Here is a 22571-nt window from a genome sequence, read left to right on the forward strand (position 1 = left end):
AATTACATTTAAAATGTTTGGGTATGAAAAAAAAATAATCCAGTATTTTAATAATTTGTGTATATTTATTTATAAAAATAGAATTAGAATTTCATAGGATTGATTGATAACCAGGCTTGTTTCTTTTACCCAAAAATCTCAAATTTTTATTATTTGAATTTTACGATTTTTTACTAAAAATATATATATATTTTTTCAAAACATCTTAGTACATTATTTTATTATTAAACCCAAAACCAAACCAAAATTTGTTCAAATCCATAAAAAACAAATACAACCGTAAAATTTAAATTAAAATAGAATATATATATATATATATAAAAGAAATATACGAGATTCATTGGTAGTAATTGTATAAATAAATTTATAAAAAAAAAAACAAAAAAAATTAAACTGTCTTTTTATACAGACATAATAAAATCAATAAATAAACACTTTTACAAGGCATACTGGAGTACTATTTATTTTACCAAATTTTCTTGATTCAATCAAATAAATTTTCACTTTTATATTTTCCACACCTCAACTTGACCCGGCCCGGCCCGGCCCGCACCGAACACGCTCCAGCCTCACAAATAGTCCTCGAAATCTCCGCCACGAGGTCCCGTCCCTATAAATCCCCCCACCCCCGCCCCACCCACTGTCCCCTCCCAAACTACCACCGCCGACGATGACCGGCGCCGCCCCCCGCCTCCGCTCCCCTCCCCGAAACGGCGGAGTCCGACATTCCCCCGAAACAGCCCGCAAGAAGTCGCCGCCTCCGCCGCCGTCCTCCTCCGCCGGCGGCATCTGGGAGAGTGCGCATTTCCTGAAATGGACGGCGGCGGACGCGCTCCGGCTGCCGGTCCGCCACCCGATTCCGTGCGTCCTGGCGGCTTCCCTACTCTTCTTCATGGCGGTGGAATACACGCTCCGCATGATCCCGGCGACCTCTCAGCCGTTCGATCTGGGCTTCGCCGCCACCGCCGCCCTCCACCGCGGCCTCGCCGCCAGCCCCCGCCTCAATACCCTTCTCGCCGGCCTCAACACGGTACGGACGCCCCCCGCCTATACATACATTATACATACATACAGATAATTACAAACCCCCCTTGGCCCCCTCCTCTCTCTCTCTCTCTCTCTCTCTAGTATCTCTTTCTATATATCTATCTGTACATTACCTTAATTTCTACTAGTATTTATATTTGTATTTTATATGCTTCCATTTTTTACTAGTGTTTATTTTTTCATTTATATTTAAAATATTAAAATTCTTTCGTTCATAAATAATGTTTATATGTGTTGAGTTTTAATAACAAAGAAAACAAATACTCCTATAAATTTAATGAACGGAAATTACTATTTTATGAGAAAATGATAAAATAAATTTTTTTATTTTTTTTATCATTATTAGTCCCATTTGCTTTTTAATAGCTTTTTTATACAGGGTTTTTTTTTTTTTTTTTTGGATTTGAGAAACATTGATTTGAATTTAAGTATGAAAAAATAGTTTTTGATGTGAGACACAAAGTTAAATAGTAAAATTGGGACAAATTTGCTTAAAGAAGCAAACCCATGGTTTTGTAATATTGCCTCAAATTATTTTTGAATATTAAAAAATACAATTACTAAACAAATAAATCAATAAATTGATTTTGAATAATTAAAATAGTAAAACAAATAGATACATAGATACAATGGAAAAGGAAAGAAATCATAAATTTTCATCAATAAAGAAAAAAATATAAAATTGTTAGTACAGATGAGAGATTTATTCAGAGTAGGTAAAAAGGCTCCTTTGTTGTTTACATGTTAAACTTTTCCTCATTTGATGTTCTTTATTATTTTAAAAAAAAAATTATAATAAATATTATTATTATTATTATTTTTATAAAATATCAAATTAAATATTTTTTTTTTTTTTTCAAAATTTTAAATATTTCCAAAAATATCTATCTAAACGAAGTCCATGTTTGAGGGTTTAATAAAAAAATGAGTGTAAAAACTGTGACGAATGTATAACGGTGGAGTAATTAAGAAAATATATAGTAAGCAGTACTCCTTCTGTCCCCTTCACATTTATTTTTATGTAATTATATTTAATATTAAAATTATTTTTATATTTTATAATATATTTTTTTTACAAATATTTTTTTATTATAATCACTAGTAAAAATATTTTTATAATTTCTTTAATTTATATATAATAATTAATATTGAAAATAAGCGAAAACACCAAAATAAATTTGACTCTTGAAATTGGGAAAAAATAATATAATATGTATGTATTGAGAATGAAAGGTGTTTGTGGGGATGCAAACAATGTACATATTATGGACGTGGGTGATCGAGGGTCGGCCAAGATCCACCATTGCAGCCCTCTTCATGTTCACCTGTCGTGGAATCCTAGGATACGCCACCCAGCTCCCTCTACCCCAGGTCACTCACTCACTTATAATTAATCTAATTAATAATTCATTATTAGATAATTAATCAATTGATTAATTCATGACAGGGGTTCTTGGGATCAGGGGCGGATTTCCCGGTGGGGAACGTGGGGTTCTTCCTGTTCTTCTCGGGACACGTGGCGGCCTCTGTGATCGCGTCGCAGGACATGAAGAGGCTCCAGAGATGCCACCTGGCCCGCCTCTTCGACACCCTCAACGCGCTCCAGATCCTCCGCCTCTTGACCACGCGCGGCCACTACACCATCGACCTCGCCGCCGGACTCGCCGCCGGAGTGCTCTTCGACTCCATCGCCGGCGAGTACCAAATCTCCCACAAGCTCAACCACTAATTACTACTTATATTTTTAATACAATTTTCTATCTTTTATGTATATTATTATTATTATTATTATTATTATTATTATTATGGAGTGTGAATTAAAATGCAATGCTGCTGCTTCCGCTTTCTTACAGACTTTTCTTTCAAGTCTTGGTTTTATTTTCTATATGGTAAGGTTGGTGGGGGTGTAGGTGACACTGCAGCAGTGCTTATTTATTACAGTACGACAGCTCCCACGGACAGACGCGTCTGAACATAACTGCCCAAAAGTGTAATTGTAATGGTAAGAATTAAATAAATGAGACATGGCAGGGCAGTCTGGGCAGACTTCACCGAAACACAAACCCACACTCAAAACCGACACGTCATTCCCACCAACAGCGTAAATCTTTCTTCTGTTTTACAAATTATGTAATATTTTCGCCGTCACACACAAAGTAAATATTTAATGGGTAATTAAAAGTAATATAATGATATATTTCTCCTTGCTTTTTTTTTTTTTTTAAAGTAACAATGTGATATAAAGTAAGAATATTTGTGAAAAAAGTGAGATATTTAAGTAAAATGTTTACTTGTAATTGAACATTTTAAAATAGAAAGATATATACTTTTAGTTAGACGGAGAGAGTATATTTTTATATTTTAAAAAATACTGCATTAGAATTTTTTGTGATTTTTAAACTCCGTTCAAATTTTTATTTTACTTTAAACAATTGAATGACACTGTTTATATTTTTAAAAGTATTACATGAAATCTGCCGCTGTGCGAAACATATAGATAATTAATCATCTGATCATCGCACAACGAATGTTACATGATAGCGGAGTTCCATTTAACATTTATTAATATAAGGAGATGTCATTCAATTTTTTAAGGAAAATCATTTTAAACTCCAACGCTTTCATATTTTGTATACTATTGACTGAAAATTTAGTCGTGGCCGAACTCTAGGATGTCACATTCGATTTACACATTCACTGTATAATTAATCCATACAAAATACTATTTTCAAAATAAATGAAAATAGCAAATGCAACAAAATTTGTGTGAATAGATAATAATAATTAAATATAAAATTATTTATTTTATCAAAATTAGTAATAAAATAAATTTAATTTACAATTTTATTTTATTTTAAAAAAATTAACTAAAAAAAATTACTGTCTGTATGTATGTGTGTTTGATTCTTGCAATAATGATTTACCAAAAAAATCCTGACCGCAAGATCAAACAAGCTTCTTCTTCCATGGAATCCCTACATAAACCCTAAACCCTGTTTACCTTATCCAGTGCAGCCCCACGCCACGCCACGTAACCTTCAAATCTCCGCCACAATCATCCACCTTCCATGCCATCCAACCTCAGTGCCAACAAAAATCCCACCACCATTCTAAAAATTCAAAAATGGCTCTGTTCTTGGCGCCACCGCCGCCGAACCCTAAATACCCAAATCCAAACCCTAACCCAAACCCCCAAACAAAATCAATCACGCACAATCACAGGATTTTAATCCACCACGCATCCACCGCAAAATCGACGGGAATCCGCTGCTTGAGAAAAATCGTAAACGCCACGCCGCCGTCGATTGCGGAAGCAGACGGAAGGGATTCGAACTCCGGCGACCGGATTCCGCTCTCCGACGTGGCGGTAATTCGGCGACCGAACGTCTTCCGCCGCGGCCGGAAGTGGAATTCCCTCGACGTGGCGACGGTTGCCGTCGTCGTCGCTATGCATACGCTCTGCCTCTTCGCTCCTTTCACCTTCAATTGGAGCGCCATTGCCGTCGCTGCTGCTCTGTATCTCATCACCGGCCTCTTCGGAATCACTCTCTCCTTCCATAGAAACCTCTCCCACAGAAGCTTCAAAATCCCCAAATTTCTAGAATACCTTTTCGCTTACTGCGGCGTTCAAGCCCTTCAGGTCAATCAAATACATATACGTATATATATAGATTTGTATGTATAATTTTGCATTTGTGCAAATTTGCAGGGGAATCCAATGGATTGGGTGAGCACACACAGATATCATCATCAATTCTGCGATACAGAGAAGGATCCACACAGTCCAAAGGAGGGATTCTGGTTCAGTCACATGAGTTGGCTTTTCGACACCAACACTGTTCTTGAAAGAGTAATTTTAAATTTTTTTTTTTGTTAATCTGTCCTTGAAATTATATAAAACACCCTCTAGGATAAGAAAAAAATATAATATCTTGATGATACTTGATCATAATTTATGTTGAATAGTCATTTCATTTGTAATTGAATGATATTTATGCAAATAAGTGTGATCGAATGGTATTTGTAATGTGTATGGGATGGATAATTACCAAATAAGAAATGTATTTCTTGTTAAGTGGAAAATTATTTTGGAGATTTTGGACATGATTAACTTTGATTATCTATCTATCAAAGAAGTTGTGATCTAATTGTTTTTATTTATAACTATCTATGAACTATGATTTATATATTTCTTGCCATCTTGTTGATTTGAATGATAATTATGATTTACGAGATCAGTCTGATAAAATATTCTTACACAATTTTATTGTAAATTTGTACATATAATAAATTATATATATTCTTAAATTTTAAAATAGTTGTCATCCCGCAATAGAATTTCAGAAGTTGGCTATCCGAGATTAACAACTTCGGATGAATTGCAGTGTGGGAATTCGAGCAATGTTGGTGATTTAGAGAGGCAGCCATTTTACAGGTTTTTGAAAAGCACTTACATAGTTCATCCAATGGCTCTTGCAGCATTGCTTTATGCAATTGGAGGGTTTCCTTACATTGTTTGGGGAATGGTATGAACATTAATTAATTCAATTTTGATTGATTGATTCTTGTCCTGATCAAGATTAGGTTCTTATTTCATCCTTCAATCGAAATTGGATATTTGGATTGGATAATATGGATTGAATCTTGTGTAATGTTGCCAAGAATTCACACTCACACATTGGTATAATGGTAGGGCCATAAAGAACATGGTTTGAAGATCTTATGTTGTAGTAGACAGATCTAGATTGTTTCGTTTTGGGCCACTCGTTGATTGTGTGAAAAGAAACTATTATGCCTATGTGGTCCTCATTATCCGAATCCCGACAGCAGTGATAGCTTGTCTTTGTTTGTGTATTTTAGTGTAGAAATAACTTATCCGGCCCTATTGAATATACAACGGCGCATTTGTCTTTGGTGTTGTTCGTGAAAATGTGTTTGTAATTAAGCTATTCTATCATTTTTGAATTAACTAATATGTACATTGTTGACATGAGTAAAAAATTAATATATGTTCGTAATTTTTTTTTCTTGTAGTAGATTATGAAATAATAATATTTATTGGTTAGTAGATGTGTATAAGAAGGTTTTGTCATTTTTTATCTTTGTATTTTATCGATAAATTAATTGTATATGTAATACTACTTCCGTCCGGCTCTAAAGGTCCCATTTACTTTTTGCGCGTTGATATTTGAATATTAATTATTATATCAAAGTCGTAGTACACATTAAGAAAAAATTGCAAAAATACTTCAATTAATATCTTATAATACTAATAGAAAGACAAATATAAAAATATGTCTAATGTTAATACAATGCGCAAAAGGTAAATGTGACACGTAGAAGCGGACGGAGGGAGTAATATATTTGTAATATTTTTAAAATTAAAGATATTTTAGTACAAGTGTATGATTACTGATATATTTGCTTGGAACAGACAAAAATAGTTAAAATTTACATTAAATGGGGACGGAGCATGTGTTGTCCTGGTTCATACTTGTAAGCGTTGTCGTATGAATATATTTTTTGTGTTGAAATTAATGGCGTTACGTGTTTTGAGGGATTATGTCATGTGTTGTCGGTAGATATCTTGTATTTTTAATATGTTAAAATAAATCGTGTGCTATCGTTATATCATGTGCTGTCATTAAATGCGGTGTTGTCAGTACTGTACTGAATTATAACAAATGTCATGCTTCTGTTCGCTTCGTTTTTATTTACGACGTTTTCATCGGCGACATTGTAGGGTGTGAGGATCGTGTGGGTGTACCACATAACTTGGTTTGTGAACTCGGCGTGCCATGTCTGGGGACGACAACCTTGGAACACCGGGGACCTTTCGCGCAACAACTGGTATTCGTATTCTTCCTCTTCGATTCGACCAAGCTCGATCGATCGCGTTATCGAATAATCGGTATTGTATATGTACAGGTGGGTGGGTTTGCTTGCATTTGGGGAAGGATGGCACAACAACCACCATGCCTTCGAATACTCGGCAAGACATGGACTGGAATGGTGGCAGATCGACGTCACTTGGTACGTCATCAGACTTCTAGAAGCCGCCGGAATAGCCACCGACGTCAAGCTTCCCACCGCCGCCCACCGCCGGCAAAAGCTCCGTATGCTTTAACAGTCGTTTAACTTAGAAGTCTCGTACTCATTTTGCAATTTAATCCGATTTAATGATCCCACAATTACAATTTCACTTCATAATATTTGGTAAATAATTAATATAATATAAATAGATATTTGTCAAAATTCTACAAAAGGATCACAATTGAATTTGAAATTTATTAAAAATCTTTAAAAGAACTTGGATCTGAAATATGGCATTACCTTACCCAATTTGTGCAGCAATCAACCCCAAAATCGTCAATTAATTAATAGATAAAATACCACCTCAATTTGTGTTATATTGTACGTATTTTTTAAAAATATATTTAAATCTATTTTACCTAACAATATTTTACAAGTTAATTAAAAAAAAATGCATATAAAATAGTGAAAGAGTATAATTGTGTTCAAATAAAAATAAATGAAAAATATTTCCAAAATATAATAGTGGATTTGTTTTGTTGTAAGTTGAAGTATATGTGATTTTTTTCTTTCTAATACTCCCCTTTTTCTATCCCATAACTATGTATCAATTTATTTTTTGCACGAAGTTTTAGAAATATTAGCATTATATTAGGATATAGTATGAATAAAGTAAAAATGACTAAAATAACCTTATTAGTATTGTGTGATATAAAGGTAATTGTATTTGTGTAATATATTGAAAGTTGTAAGGGTATTTGTAATATTAAGTAGATAGTACATACTGACAAACCAAAATGAAAAAATTAATACTTTATTATGAAGAAATTCAAATAAAAAATGGATATTTTGTTATGAGATATAGCGAGTATAATATAAAAGATAAAAATTTGGTTTAATTTATAAAAATTACATATGTGAAAAATATAGCTTAAAAAAAAAATGACCTAAATGATTAATGGTAGATATATTTTAGATTAACAATTTTTGTTCAAATTATGTCATTTAATTTGAAAAAATTTGTCGTAGTATATATCATTCATTGTTATAATGTGACGTGTCCCATTCAGCTATATATATAGATAGGGTTCCGTGTACTATATATAGTAAAGATTTTTGTCCCAATAATTTGTGTACATGTTTCCAAAATTAGAGTGGGTTAGTTGATAGGTTGGTAGTTACAAATAATGCAAATCTAACGGCTACTTCTTGTCCTAATTTCCCATTCAATTATTACAACCGGAATAATTTGATGTGTTTTTTTGGGTTTGGTTCAAAATAATTTATTTTGAATTTGATATTAAAATAATATTTGATATATAAAAAAAAAATGTACGTTTTTTATTCCATATATCCTGCAATTGTTTGATTTCGGTATGTCTTACCTACACTATCAGTGTGTTTGTTTTGCGAAAATGATTTGAAAATATATATTTTTTTGTGTGAGATATGGGGAATAATGTTAAAAAAAATAACTATAATTTTTTTTTTCTCTTCACATCAACTAATTCTCAATTTATTATACTTAATACTGTCAATATAAATTCTTGTACCGAAAACTAAGGCTCCGATTATGCAATCAATTTTCACTCGTTTGGTATTATTCATTTTTTAAAACATATATCATATCAAATATATTTTTTCTCACAAAATATCAAATTAAATACTAATTTTTAACTTCTTCTTTTTTTTTTTTTTTTGTCCAAATTTTCAAAATTACAAAAATCTCCAAAAACTTATATCTGAAACGGAACGTAAATGTTTCACCATATGTGGGATAAAAGTAATATTTTACTTTTTTTTTTCAAAAAATGCATAATTCAAATAGTAAAATTTTAAATATATATAGAAACACAAGTACTTAAATAATTAAGGTTAATTAACATCATTATAATTAGCCATAATCAATATATGAAATATGAACCGCCAATATATAATTATTGTTGTACTACTTCTGTCCGGCTTTAAAGTTTTCATTTACTTTTTGCATGTTGATATTTGAACATTAATTATTATATCAAAACGTAGTACAAATTAAGAAAAAATTGCAAAAATACTTTCATTGGTGTCTTATAATACTAATAGAAGAATATTTGTACAAAAAAAATATATACAAGTACAATAATATTTTTAATGTTAAGTACAATAAAACAAAAAGTAAATGTAACCTTAGAGACGAACACAAAGAGTATTATTTATTTATACTATGTTAATATCCTTCTTGTGTTATTGTTTATATCCCATATATTATTCATATATATTTCATTTGAATGTCGGGATAATATTGATTAATCTCAATTAATACCATAAATGTAACTAGATACTAAATTAGATTTTTTCCGACGGACGGCGACGAGTCGGCTCTATTATTACTATGCGTTAAAATTCAAAGAGTAATAGCTAATCAATTTGTCATTTGGAAAGTTGTGTTGAAAATGATGTAATTACAACATTATTTTTCTTAATTATTTTTATACTCTCTCCGTTCACAAACTAATGTCCTACTTTCCTCTTTGGGACGTCCAACAACTATTGTCCTATTTTTTTTTTAAATACAAATTTTACATTTTTACCCTTCATCCATTTATTACTTTTCATATCTACCATACAATTAAAGGCAAATTTGTCAATTCATAATAAAAAGACAATCACCTAAAAAACCGAGCAAATATACTTTAGAACAATAGAAATTGGACGGAGGGAGTAATTTAGAATACTAATCATTTATTCAATTCAAAGTTGTGTTAAACAAGCTTTCTAGTTGTTTTCTAAATGTTCTTTTTTTTTTTTTTTTTGACACTATTGAAGGATAGACATGGTTTGTATAATTTTTTTGTCCCTATAACATCAAATGAAATATTTATTTATTTTATTATATCAATATTTTATTTCATATTCAAAATATAACGTTATTATATCCTTATATCACATTAAATAATTAGTCAAATTTAAAAATTTTAGAATCTACAACTAAAAACACTCTTATTTTTTACCTGAAACTTTATATTACATAAAATAACAAAGTAATTTTATTAAATGTTTATTCTAATTATATTTGTAAAGAAAATTTCAATTTTTAAATAAAAAAAAGACAGAAAAAAGAAGTTAGTACCCAAACCAAATGTATATCTAAGCAGTAAAACAATGAAAATTTAAATTTATTACTTTTGCTTTTGCTTTTGCTTTCACTTTTTTTTTTCCGTAAAACATTAAAAATATAAATAGGGAAATCTAAGGATATATACAACGATTTATTTATTTATTGAATTAAAAGGTGCAATAATAAAGTTATCTTTAATTATTCTTTATGTCAATTTAACTGGATACTAATGGTAATAAAAGTAAATAATAATAATTACTATTTTCGTCTGTCAACAAGAGTTTCATTTGTTTTTACAACGAATATAAAAAAATATTGTATTATAATATCTCTCGTCTTATCGAGAGTTATACGAGAATTAAGGAATAATAGTATTTAATTGAAAGTTGGTATAAAGTATGATGTAAATTATTAAAATGCCTTTGCTTTTTGAAGAATTTTAAAGAGTATGTTATAGTAATAATTAGGGATAGTATGGAAAAGTAAGAATAATTTTGTTATAAAATAGAGACCACGGCTACTAAATAAAGAAACAAGACAATTGTTTTGAGACGGACGAAAATGAAAAAATAAAACAAATCTTTTGGAACGGAAGGAGTAATAGTTTGTGGTATTTTAAATTAAATAATAAATTTATCTTTTGAATTTATTTGTAATGAAATTGTATTTGTGTAAATAACAGTAATTAGGCCATCTCCATCCCTCCACTCTATTTTTGCAATTGCTACAGTAAAAATGCAGTTGATCTACAGTAATTATTACAACCATAAACTTCAATTTTTACTCTAAAAATATATTCCCTATATATTCCTCTTTTATATTATTTTATATAACTTTTCATATTTATAAATTACAGCTCAACTTTAATTTATTTCTACATTAGATCCATACACATATAATTTATAAATTATTTAAAAATTACATATATAAAAATTAACATTTAAAAAATAAAATTATATATTACTTTCCAAAAACTAAAATTATATCACTTTTAAAAAATAAAATTATACATTATTTTTCAAAAAAAATAAAATTACATATAACTTTTTAAAATATAAAATTATATATCATCTACTAAAAAATTTAAAATTACACAATACACCAAAAAATACAAAAAATATAAAAACCACCACAAAAACTCCACTAAAAAAATGGAGTGGAATAACAGTGTTACTCCATGATTCCTGCAAAAATGAGAGGGGGATTTGGGGGTGGGTTGGAGCCCCTTCCCCCATTTTTGGTATTGATAATGAGTAGCTGAATAGATAGTTAATAAATGGGAAAATATAACTATTGCAAGTGGACATCCAAAAATAGAAAATATAACTCATATTCTTGATGAGTGAATTTTTTCTTTTTTAATAGTAAAAATAGCTGCAAAATTAGTATTTCATCCATACCACTTACACTATTTCATCTTTTTATTTTCGTATGTCTAATTTGTTTTTTCACATTTCTTTTTTTTAAAAGAAATTATGCATTTTAATTTCATTTTAATTCCTTTAATTTATAATTTTAATACCACTAATTAGTTATCTTAATTATAATATAAAATTACTATTAATTATTTACTAATTATACACATCTTAAATTCTCATATTTACAGTAAAAAGGAATATAATTACACAGTGGCAGAGACCGGAGGGAGTATTTTTTATTAAAAAAAGATTTTTTTTCTTCAATAATAATTCGAAAAGTAGACATAAATCTGAGAAAATAAAATATTTTTAATTTTTTTGAAAAAACTATCCTAGGATAATTAATTCAAAGGAGTAGATGCGGCCCCTTCACTCTCCATATATATATACACACAGGCATACATTTTCAGCTCAAAAATTGATTTCTAGATTATTCGATCGCATCCGATAATCGCCGGCGAGATCGACCATGAAGATTGTGGAGGAAGAATACGTCGTCGCCGGAGACGAAACGCACCTCACGGTAATGAAAACATCGCTCTTCTTCTCCGGCGACGGCTTCACGGCCTACGATTCCACCGGAAAGCTCGTCTTCCGAGTCGACTCGTACGGACCCGACGCCGCCGACGCCGGCGAAGTCGTCCTCATGGACGCCTCAGGCCGGTGCATCCTCACCGTCCGCCGCAAGGTAATTTAATTTAATTTAATTTTTTTAAAAATTTAATCCAACTCGCTGAGTCGAGTTGAGTTGAGGCGAGTTGACTCAGTGAGTTGCTCTGCCTTTTCCGACCGAGTTAGCGGCCGAGTCTGCACCACCGGTGGGAAGGCTTCGCCGGCGAAGGCTCGGAGGGGAAGAAGGCGCTCTTCAGCGTCCGTAGATCTTCGATGATCGGACGGTCGAGCGGAATGACGGTGGAGGTGTACACAGATCCGGCGGAGGAGTACCAGATCGAAGGCTCCTTCGCTTGCCGGAGCTGCACCGTTTTCAACGCCGGTAAAGAGGCCGTGGCGGAGATCCGCCGGAAAGTGGACGTCGCCGCCAATGTGGTGCTCGCGAAAGACGTCTTCGTGCTGTCTGTCAAGCGTGGATTCGACAGTGCCTTCGCCATGGGATTAGTGCTGGTGCTCGATCAGATCCACGGCGCCGCCGCCGACGACGGCGCGGAGGACGCCGCTAGGGTTTGCGTGGATCTCACCACCGAGGGCTCCAAAATTGATACGTAATATTTAAATTTCCTCCCTGTATTAATATATAATACTCTATTTTATTACGTAAATGTTTTTCTTATTATGAAAAAAATGTAAAATAATAATAAATAAATAAATATAAAATAATATATTAAATGTGAAATTAATTGTATTGGTACTTATGTCTTACCGAAGTCCGTCCTTGAGGTTCTATATCTATGTATTTGTTTTTTCACAAAATTTTAAAAATATTAATATTATATTAAAATATAAAGTAAAAAATATTAGAATAATTTTATTAGTACTGTACGATATAAATGTAATGATATTTGTGTAATATATTGTAAGTTGGAAAAGTATTTATAATGTTAAGCAGAAAGCACCGTGGCTAAAAAAAATAGATATTTTGCTATGTGAAGGACAAAAATAAAAAAATAAATAGATTGTTAAGGACCGGAGAGAGTATTAATATGTCCTTTGTATCGGACAAAATCATGTTATTTATTGACATTATATAATTTTTTCTAAAACTATTTTTTAAAACTTATAATGACTAATAATAAATTTCTCAAAAAAATCAACAAAAGTTATTCTAACACAATTTTTAATAAATTTATTTTATTCTTTTTAAAAAAAAATAATAATAAATCAACATTTAATACAATATATTATTTTTTATATTATCGATACAATTTTTCATAACTTACAAATATTATATATGTATTCCAAACTAAAACACTTATGCCTAAAACTCAATTTCATCACTTTATTATTAATTAATCCTTGATAGCATTTTTAGATTAAATATATATATATGAATAATACATAATATATAAATAACCAATAAATAGTTTATATTAATACAAAATAAATATAACACATAAATTGATAACATATTATTATAGTTCATAGAGCAAATACCACCACTAATATGATCACATATATATTAGCGTAATAAAGACAAATAACATATAATTTATGCTAATAAAATACAATGCAACATATGAACTGATAATAATTATATGTTGTGTATATCATTATAATGTGTTGATTAATAAGACAAAATTAATTGAATTAAAGAATATATATATATATAATATTGAATTATATAAATATTAATCCCTAAATTAAAAGTAGGCTAACTGCTCTCAATCAGTTCTTTGATGAATTATTTACCTACTTATATTATGTGTGACTGATTAAATAAAATTTGAATTAGTATATAGTAAATAATGGCCAGTGGGGAATTTTTTTTTGTTTTTTTAATTTTAAATCTAAAAGTATGAATTAATAGTGCTTGGAAAGTTGCAAAGTATTCTTCAAGATAATAATAATAATAAGAAAATAATAGAATGTGTGAAATTAAAGCAAAGGTTGAATGAATATGGGAAGCCACTTTATGACTAAACAGATGCATATTATTATTATTATTATTATTTTATTTTTTATTTTTGGAAGATGTGAGAATTCGCAGTCGCAAACTGGGTAAATCTCCAGTCAAACCTAATATCCTGTAAACCAGGTCCGATGAAAAAGTCACACTAGGCGAACCATGTGTGGCAGGTGACCTGAGGCGTCGGGGATTTGAAGCCATGACATTATTATTATTATTATATGGTAATGAAATAGTGTAATTCAGATAAAATTTATATAGTAATTTGATAAATTTTTGTATGTGATTGAATAATAAGATTTTATTGTATTTTTTATCATTTAATACCATTTTTTATAATATTATATTACTATTATAATGATGTTAAGGTTGTATTCAATAATCACATTTATATATATTATCAAATTAAAATTACATTATTTCACCATGATTTTTTAATAAAAATATATTATATTTTTTAAAAATTTATATGTCATATTAAAATATTATTTAAATTAAAATATAAATTAAACCCATGTATAGGTACTTTTGTATTATTGAAATATGATTAAAAAAAAAAAAGATTATACCCATTAGGCTATTATATATAGTCCATTGTATATTTATATTATATGAGAACCGTTTGACCATTAAAAAAAAAATTAACATCCACAATATAATGCCAAGTAAAGCTATTGTTTGAGCCGAAAGTGTCATATTCCAATTTATATTATTATTGTGTGAAATATAATTATTTAATTTTTTTTATAACGTGAAAATTCGCATTCATTACCCGAAAGTGGACACTGGGTAAACTTCCGATCGAATCTAATATCCTGCAAGCTAGGCCGACAAGACAAGTTACACTAGGAGAATCATGTGTACTTTTTGTTTATTTTTGTATGTGTATTGTATATAAATATGTTATGCGCTAGAATCTATGTTAGAAATTTTAGGAGAAAATAATGAGATTGTCTTGAATCATGATTTTGTCTACTATTGAAGTCATCTTTGTGCATCTATTTGCAACTTTGCGATCCGTCTGCTGCGTTTCTTCATAGTCATGTTTCTGATTGCAATGAGTGTCTCATATTCCAAAATGTAATCTTTGTTATTATTTTCGAAACGTAATTATACGAAATCGATCAAGAAGCCGCGGCCAAAGGAGGCCTCCGGAGACACATTTCTTGATGCAATTTTGAATATGAATTCTCCGACGACATTTCACACAACTGTCTTGTCGAGTCGTAACCCTCTTCGTTGTCATCTTCATCCTCGACATCCCACAAGAATCGAGCATATGAAGCCAATACATAACTGCAAAAACAAAAAATAAAAATAAAATCCGGTGTCAGATTCAATCCCCCAGTACCCATCAAGAGATCTTCACATTCGACAAAATGCACGAGCCACAAACATATATCTAACGATTGATCATTCGACAAGTCCAATTCGGTAGGATTTGTAGAATATAAATGAAAATAGCGCGAGATAGATGAAATCGAAACTTAATTTACACGGCTAAACAAGTCGAAATTTTATTTAAATCTAAATAGACATTTTAAAAACCCGATCACTAGAGTTGCTATTTGAATCATTGTTGCACAAAATCTCAATTCATTAATAATTACAACTAGTCGAGCTCAATTAGTTTTGCCTCAAGCTCAATTATTGAAAATCGAACAAACCATGATTATATTTCTCGATTTGTTAATTATACGAAACAACTCAAACTTGAACTAGAAAATTAAAATTTTTACTATATACTTTTGAAATAATTACTCAATAAATTTCTAACTATTTAACCAATTGAGCTCTAACTCGAAATATCAATAACGTTTAGAGTTAAAAAAAAAATTAAAAACAGTAATATTTTACAAGAAATTATAGATATTTAATAAGATATTTTTAAATATATATATAATATCAAAAACTCTAACGGTGTGTTTGTTTGTGGCTTTTAGTTTTTGAGTTTGGATTTTTAAACATTAAATAGTTGAATTTAAGTAATGTTAATGTGATATCGTGGATATATAATAAATTTGTAGTATAATATTAAAAAAATGGTTTGATTTGATACTTTTGAAGAAAAGAAAAAAGAATTTGAATAATAAAAATCAGTGGTAAAACTCACAAAGGAACACAATCTAAGTGTTTGTCCTTGGGTTTTAATTTTTTGGTTTGAATTTTTGAATAATAAAAAGTTGAATTTGAATAGTTATTTGATATAATAAAAATTTGTGGTAAAATCCACAAAATAACGCAAAAGTATTTATCTCGGATCCACGAGCTTTGTATATGTCATGGATGGAAATTCAGACAAAATTATCGACGAATAAATCGCGACTCACCAATCGTCGGGATGAGTTCTTACAGCCCGATCGAAATACTCGTCGGCTCTTTTAGCGTCGCCGTATATTTGCCACAGCAAATCGGCGTATACAGACATCATATAGTTAACATCCATAGGATCGGCCAAAATGGCCCTCCCACATACCTCCTCGGCCTTTCTCAGCTCTCCCTTAACCTACACCAACAAATTCCGACCGCCGGCCGTCGCCGATTAATCTCCATGTCCGAACACTAATAAAAGCTTTGTAAGAAAATCAATCAATGGCGGATTCAATTCGATTTACCTCTTTCAAAAATTTAGCATAATTCGACAGCAACAGAGGATTCCCTGGATTCGCTTTTATCATCGTCTCGTAATAAGCTTCCGTACAGCTCACCGGATCGCCGTCGGAGCTTCTCCCGTCGCCGCAGGTCCACCCAGAACCGCCGGCGCCTCCGCCGCCCAATCCGGAGCTCGACAGGAAAATGGACCCTCCGGCCGGACCTCCGTCTTTCGTCTCTTTATAATTAATCGTCGCCGGCGGCCACAGGCTTTTCTTCGAACTCGCCGGAGAATTCACCTCCGGTGAAGTCACATCCGCCGCCATCGTCGGGCAGAACAACCGGGTTCGGGTTATTGGGGATATAGTTTCGGGTGAGGACCCGGACCCGGTTACCGAACTGGGTTTCCATGGATTCAAAATTGGCGTGGAAGAACTCCTCAGTAACATAATTCAGCCTAATTAATGCGGTGGCCGGCGGCGGAGCTCCGCCGTGTTGAGGAGGCGGAGAAATGGCGGACACGGCGGCGAGAGGATTTATAGCGGGGAATGGAATGAGGGTAGGATTGGATATATATATGAGAGAAATCTGCAGAGATTTTTTCCCAATGGGTAAAAGAAGAAAAAGTTGGTCACGTGGAGGGGGTGGTGATGGTGACGGCGGCGGAGGTTTTAGGGTTTCGCCGACGACTTTACAGTTGGAAAGAGGGATTTGTTTGTTAGTAAAAAGATTAGACAATTAATTAAACATTTAATTTAGTGATTAAAGAAAAAGGCGGATTGAATTAGAACTGACAGCACAACTGATTTTAGGATAAGATGTTGACATCAAATACAAGTTTGTAAATAGGCTTCATTTATTTTGGAATTTGGAGTTTGTTATATTAACGTTTTAAATTTAAATTTTTTATTTGTATAATAATATTCAATAAAACAAATATTACTTTCGTCTCATTCTAGGGAGTATTATTACTTTCTTTCGTGTTGATTTTTAACTATTAATTATTATATTAATATATATTATAAATTTAAAAAAATAACAAAAATATTTATATTAGGTATCGAACCTCTATAAAGAGTTTTCCAATTCCAAGAGGAAATTTCTATTAAGAACAAGCAATTAAATTTGTTATCATGGGAGATGCTGACATTTCGATATATTTTTTATTCGAATATAGTTAGAATATATATTTAACCTTTGTAAATACTTTTTATAATTTGTTTGAAAGTTAAAACTCAAAATTAATGGTTTAATACCAGTGTAAATAAAGTCCATATACCAAAAATAAGAAAAATGTACGAGAGTGTATTAATTTTGGTTTTTAGATAAAAATCACTTTTAACATCAAGTATAAAAAATTATATCGATTATATAAAAAACAATATTTAATCTTATATTTTTAAATATATATATATATATACTCAAAATACTGATCGGGCTCGGGTGTTTGTTGATCGTTGAACAATCATGTGCCGACGCAAGGGTGGACCGCGCACCGTGTCCCATTTTTGGGCACGGGTCATGAGTTGTCCCGATCTATCTATCTTATTCTCCTCCAATGATCTTGAGCCATAATCGGTACACCCGACCTAAACATAGGCATGTGCTATCTCTAATTACCCGATTCATTATGGAAGGTATGGATGGGGATTGTCACTTCGACAACCTTACCCGCTATATTGTTGAATAGGCATACATAATACTTCCTACATTAGTTATCTGTAAATACATTTACTATTTGCAAATTGATATAAAAGAATAATAACACTCCCTCTATCCGACATCCGTATAAATATATGTTAGTTATAATTATGTGTATAATATATATTGATCCGATTAAATTAACATCACGCTAACTTAGCTTGACCAGCAGCCATATTTTTTTTCAATATCAAAATACTCATTGTTTCTTATAAAACATCGTATCAAATACTCTGCTTTTAATATTTTTAAAATTTTTCCAAAACTCAATCTCTAAAAATATCTATATGTAAATTGAAAGATACATCTCTTTTTTCTATAAATGACTCCACAATATAGAATAAATTTTTTCAAACTTACACTTATTTACATTAATATTATGTATCAAATTATAATACCAGAACAAAACAATCTTTACACACACATATATATAAATTATGTAATTAAAGTAAATGTATATCTTACAAATTAAAACCAATGGATTGTAAGGATTCACATCTAGTTCGAAATGTTTTACTTGATATGAATAAATATCTTATTACTATGGTAGAATTTATACTTACTAAATAAGAAAACATATCTATTGTTTGCGGTCGCTTTAAATAGCATAATATGTCTACTAGTCGGGGCGAAGGATATATTGCCTACTTCTATTAATCCTCGATCATTTTGAAATGCAACAAAACCAATGGCATAAGTAAAACAAGACAACGCCGAGGAAACCATACCTGGTCGAGGGCTGGATGTCTTCTGCATAATGTTCCGAGAGGAATTTTGAGTTTCTTCATCCAGGAGGAAGCAAATGGATAAGACGATGTCTGCTGGGCGAAGAGAAAACACGGTTATATACAAGAAATGAAGACATAAGAGTGATTGACAATTCTGGATTTGATTCAAGAAACAGCAAGCATACCTCAGTACTGTCGATCAGCTAGCAAATGGTGTTTCTATCGAGGGTTTTAGTAGAAAACAAGAATCTGAGTTCTATAATTCTTTAAGTTCTTATTACTGTAGATGGGCTCAATCGTGCCTGGATTAGAACGATTCTTAGTAACTACGACAGATCTTAATGTATTATTATATATACTTCTATTTTGGACTTCTATAAGTATGTATATATATGCACACATATCGTACAAGCGTAATGTATTATTTCCTATTTCGAGTTCTCTTATTAGGTCTGCCGTTGTTCCCTCCATCCCACGCAGAAGACCAAAAGAAAAGAGACATCCAGAATAGAACGGCGAAGAAGACCTGCAGAGTATCTTTAACTCTGGTGAAAGTTGCCGCTAGACCTGATAAAGATCAATCGAATAACACCCTTTAAAATCTTGCAACTGAATCGAGACACAAGGAAACGGAAGATGGAGTATTGAAATACCATGGAAGTGGAAGTCGATTAAGGTAGGGTGCGGAAAAATTTAAATCAAAATAAGAAACAGAAAAAGGAAACTAAAGAGTTAAAAGAAAGAAAAATCATTCAAAACTCAAGATTAATATTAGGTCACAATAAGCATAACAATAACCATATGAACTCAATTGTAATAGTAGTACCAATTAGTTCTTGCTGCACGAATCAAAATTCCTACCAAATTCAAGTGAGACATATCCAGCAAACATGCGTAACAGTATTGCATCTATGTCGATATGTTATGGGGACATTTACAAAATCTATGGCGCTCTATAAATTCAACCAGAAAATTGCTTGGAACGACCACAAACCCGTAAAAGGGCGCCTGTTCATAATTGCTTTATTATAAGATTAAGACTCCACCATTATAGAAACAACCTTCTTTACACACCATTCCGTAGCATCACGCAGCAACTCAGTTCTACTCGACTACTAACTGTGTGATCCTCCAAGAAACGTGCTCAAGTTCCATTTCTCATCAAGATTAACGTCATCAAAATTTATTCTCAAAGATAGTCAGTACACAAAAGAATCCTCGACTTTAAATTAACATGCTAGTAGCTTCATTCCACACAAAAAATTAAAGAAGACAATGGTGCAAACATTTTACAAGGGGAAACCATATCGAATTTCTTCAAAATTAGAACTCATAACCCTGAATTCAGCAATACAATAAAAAAGATTGGTTATTAGTTACATTACATTGTATAACATTATTTGTGCTGTGCTAACATGCGAAATGTGCAAGTTTGATGTAATACGTGTTGTATGTATTATTGTCAAGTGAAGTCCGTTCATATACAACAAATCACCATTACACAGTTACAATTAAATACACTATTTCTCGAACAAAAATTACATCAAAATACTATTTAAAATAAGAACCTCAATCTCAACCCCAAATCAAACAAACCCCATATCCTTGAATGCAATCCTATTGATACCTCCTACTAAAAACAGATTTACTCTGCCCCTGGTGATTTTATGCATTAATTTCTATGTAGTTAAACGTTAGGGATTAAGAAGGAAAAGGATTATTTCATCGAAAAAATTTCAACCTCACTAACTCAGTAACGCCATATGTTCTTCAATTGAAAGTTAAATCAATCAATGGATCATCCAGGACGCCTATATTTGACTGAATTTTAGTTACTATCAGTTCACAATAGAAATGAAAGGTTCCTGTGAGATTTTGTAAAGCATAAGCTCTTCAGAAATTACAATTAATTCTAGTCTAGGGCATAACTAAATGTTAAAAACGTGAGAATTCAACGAAATCCGCAAACGATACCTGAAGTGGAAGGTCGGTACTTCTCGGAAGGTGGCTCCGGTGGTGGAACGGCGGCGCGGCAACGGCCAGACCAATAATTACGCCTGAAGCGAAACGGACGGTGGAAATCAAATTTATAAGCGCCAACAGGAGTGGATAAGGGCGTCCGGTTTTCGGCGGCGCAATTGTAAATCGCGGGCTTTGTAAGGCTGCTCTGTCGCCGGGAATTGAACGCGGTGGGAAAGGGAAGGAGGAGGGACGCCATTTTTGCCGGTAACCTTTGCCCTCCCAAAGCTAAATTCTAGATTGTTCTTTGAAGTTACACTTTTAGCCAATAAAAAAAGTTAATTAATTAACTAAAACCGATTTTATTTTTTTTTTTAAATAGTAAATATCAAATAAATAATTTTCATCCGTATTCTAAATTTATAGTAATTTTTACATTATTATTCATTTTATTAAAATTTCATGCTCAAATATTTAAACAATGTCTTAACTGATAGAAGGATTAATACCTTCTGTTTTTATTTGACATAAAATATTAATATATTTTATTTCATTAGTTGGCCGACTTATTGATTTGTCTGCGGCTATTTTATAAGTATTATTTAACTTATTAATGAATACTTATTTAATTTAATTTTAAAATCAAGACTGAGGTAATTATGATTGGAGATCTGTTCGACACTCTAAACCTCAATATTCATCGGAATTAATCATCGAAAAGCCATCGGAAAAACTCGTTGGCTCCCCCAAATAACATAAATTACTTTTTATAGAAGATTGAGATTTTTAATTATAAATAAAAATATTTGTTTATTGATGAAAAATAAAATCAAAAAATTTTAAATGAATGTTAGATGATGCATGATTATATGTTATAAAGACAGTTAAATTGGTTTATATTTATTAAATATAATTAAATTAGTAAATTTTATCAAATAAAAAATATATATATATATAAGTTGCTCCATAAAAATAATCTAATGGAGCGAGGGTGGAATAGACACAGATAATAAAAAAATATATTTAATTGAAATTAAAAGAGTATTAGATTTTATAAAATATTAAATTCAAGTTGTTGTTTAAAAAGAAATTAAAACTAAAATAATATCAAAATAAAACGAAATGCCAAAAGAAAATATGAGTCGTTGATTTTAATTTGAATAATATTTTTTTATTTAATTAGTATTTTAATTTTGCTGTAATAATTAGTGATAAAAATAATATTTTTTTTAATTGAAAATAAATTTAATTGTAAACTTTTTTATTTAAAATATAAACAAATAAATACCCAATATTATAGCTTCACAAATGTGAAAGACACAAAGTATAAAAACATATTGAACTATGATACACAGTATAATTTACTCCATTCGTTCCACCACAATTGACACTTTTTTTATTTTTATCTGTCC

At 31.2% G+C, this 22571-nt stretch overlaps 5 protein-coding genes across 5 annotated transcripts; 3 read left to right on the forward strand and 2 right to left on the reverse strand.

Moving 5' to 3' along the window:
- The first annotated feature begins 630 nt into the window (after positions 1–630).
- Positions 631–2899, forward strand: LOC127263202 (phosphatidylcholine:diacylglycerol cholinephosphotransferase 1-like). The gene is made up of 3 exons (XM_051292229.1): positions 631–1030; positions 2281–2418; positions 2495–2899. The coding sequence occupies exons 1-3, from the start codon at positions 671–673 to the stop codon at positions 2774–2776; spliced, it is 780 nt and encodes a 259-aa protein (XP_051148186.1). The 5' UTR covers positions 631–670; the 3' UTR covers positions 2777–2899.
- A 1130-nt stretch (positions 2900–4029) lies between these two features.
- LOC127263211 (palmitoyl-monogalactosyldiacylglycerol delta-7 desaturase, chloroplastic-like) lies at positions 4030–7280 on the forward strand. Its single transcript, XM_051292244.1, has 5 exons — positions 4030–4687; positions 4757–4897; positions 5433–5573; positions 6791–6897; positions 6976–7280. Exons 1-5 carry the CDS (start codon positions 4172–4174, stop codon positions 7172–7174), a joined length of 1104 nt encoding a protein of 367 aa, XP_051148201.1. The 5' UTR covers positions 4030–4171; the 3' UTR covers positions 7175–7280.
- Positions 7281–11948: 4668 nt separating this feature from the next.
- Positions 11949–12978, forward strand: LOC127263054 (protein LURP-one-related 12-like). Its single transcript, XM_051291988.1, has 2 exons — positions 11949–12286; positions 12397–12978. Exons 1-2 carry the CDS (start codon positions 12068–12070, stop codon positions 12820–12822), a joined length of 645 nt encoding a protein of 214 aa, XP_051147945.1. The 5' UTR covers positions 11949–12067; the 3' UTR covers positions 12823–12978.
- Positions 12979–14978: 2000 nt separating this feature from the next.
- LOC127263122 (uncharacterized) lies at positions 14979–19292 on the reverse strand. The gene is made up of 4 exons (XM_051292086.1): positions 19201–19292; positions 16795–17359; positions 16510–16685; positions 14979–15475 (listed from the first exon to the last, which is right to left on the reverse strand). Exons 2-4 carry the CDS (start codon positions 17218–17220, stop codon positions 15304–15306), a joined length of 774 nt encoding a protein of 257 aa, XP_051148043.1. The 5' UTR covers positions 17221–17359; positions 19201–19292; the 3' UTR covers positions 14979–15303.
- Positions 19293–19454: 162 nt separating this feature from the next.
- LOC127263123 (uncharacterized) lies at positions 19455–21474 on the reverse strand. Its single transcript, XM_051292087.1, has 2 exons — positions 21175–21474; positions 19455–19767 (listed from the first exon to the last, which is right to left on the reverse strand). The coding sequence occupies exons 1-2, from the start codon at positions 21416–21418 to the stop codon at positions 19622–19624; spliced, it is 390 nt and encodes a 129-aa protein (XP_051148044.1). The 5' UTR covers positions 21419–21474; the 3' UTR covers positions 19455–19621.
- Between the last annotated feature and the right edge of the window lie 1097 nt (positions 21475–22571).

This window comes from Andrographis paniculata, unplaced genomic scaffold, assembly GCF_009805555.1.
Source record: "Andrographis paniculata isolate CXL003 unplaced genomic scaffold, ASM980555v1 Contig66END, whole genome shotgun sequence".
In the NCBI taxonomy this organism is placed as follows: domain Eukaryota; kingdom Viridiplantae; phylum Streptophyta; class Magnoliopsida; order Lamiales; family Acanthaceae; genus Andrographis; species Andrographis paniculata.

Bases quoted from the DNA above. Each gene is read 5' to 3' on its own strand.
- LOC127263202 (XM_051292229.1), top strand. From the start codon at position 671: ATGACCGGCGCCGCCCCCCGCCTCCGCTCCCCTCCCCGAAACGGCGGA. The intron at 1,031-2,280 runs GTACGGACGCCC...TGAGAATGAAAG, and splicing joins TTCTCGCCGGCCTCAACACG to GTGTTTGTGGGGATGCAAAC. The intron at 2,419-2,494 runs GTCACTCACTCA...AATTCATGACAG, and splicing joins CCCAGCTCCCTCTACCCCAG to GGGTTCTTGGGATCAGGGGC.
- LOC127263211 (XM_051292244.1), top strand. From the start codon at position 4,172: ATGGCTCTGTTCTTGGCGCCACCGCCGCCGAACCCTAAATACCCAAAT. The intron at 4,688-4,756 runs GTCAATCAAATA...GCAAATTTGCAG, and splicing joins GCGGCGTTCAAGCCCTTCAG to GGGAATCCAATGGATTGGGT. The intron at 5,574-6,790 runs GTATGAACATTA...GCGACATTGTAG, and splicing joins CTTACATTGTTTGGGGAATG to GGTGTGAGGATCGTGTGGGT.
- LOC127263054 (XM_051291988.1), top strand. From the start codon at position 12,068: ATGAAGATTGTGGAGGAAGAATACGTCGTCGCCGGAGACGAAACGCAC. The intron at 12,287-12,396 runs GTAATTTAATTT...CGACCGAGTTAG, and splicing joins TCCTCACCGTCCGCCGCAAG to CGGCCGAGTCTGCACCACCG.
- LOC127263122 (XM_051292086.1), bottom strand. From the start codon at position 17,220: ATGTTACTGAGGAGTTCTTCCACGCCAATTTTGAATCCATGGAAACCC. The intron at 16,686-16,794 runs GTAAATCGAATT...TTGTTGGTGTAG, and splicing joins ATGCTAAATTTTTGAAAGAG to GTTAAGGGAGAGCTGAGAAA. The intron at 15,476-16,509 runs GTGAGTCGCGAT...TTGTTTTTGCAG, and splicing joins AGAACTCATCCCGACGATTG to TTATGTATTGGCTTCATATG.
- LOC127263123 (XM_051292087.1), bottom strand. From the start codon at position 21,418: ATGGCGTCCCTCCTCCTTCCCTTTCCCACCGCGTTCAATTCCCGGCGA. The intron at 19,768-21,174 runs GTATCGTTTGCG...GATCTTTATCAG, and splicing joins GTACCGACCTTCCACTTCAG to GTCTAGCGGCAACTTTCACC.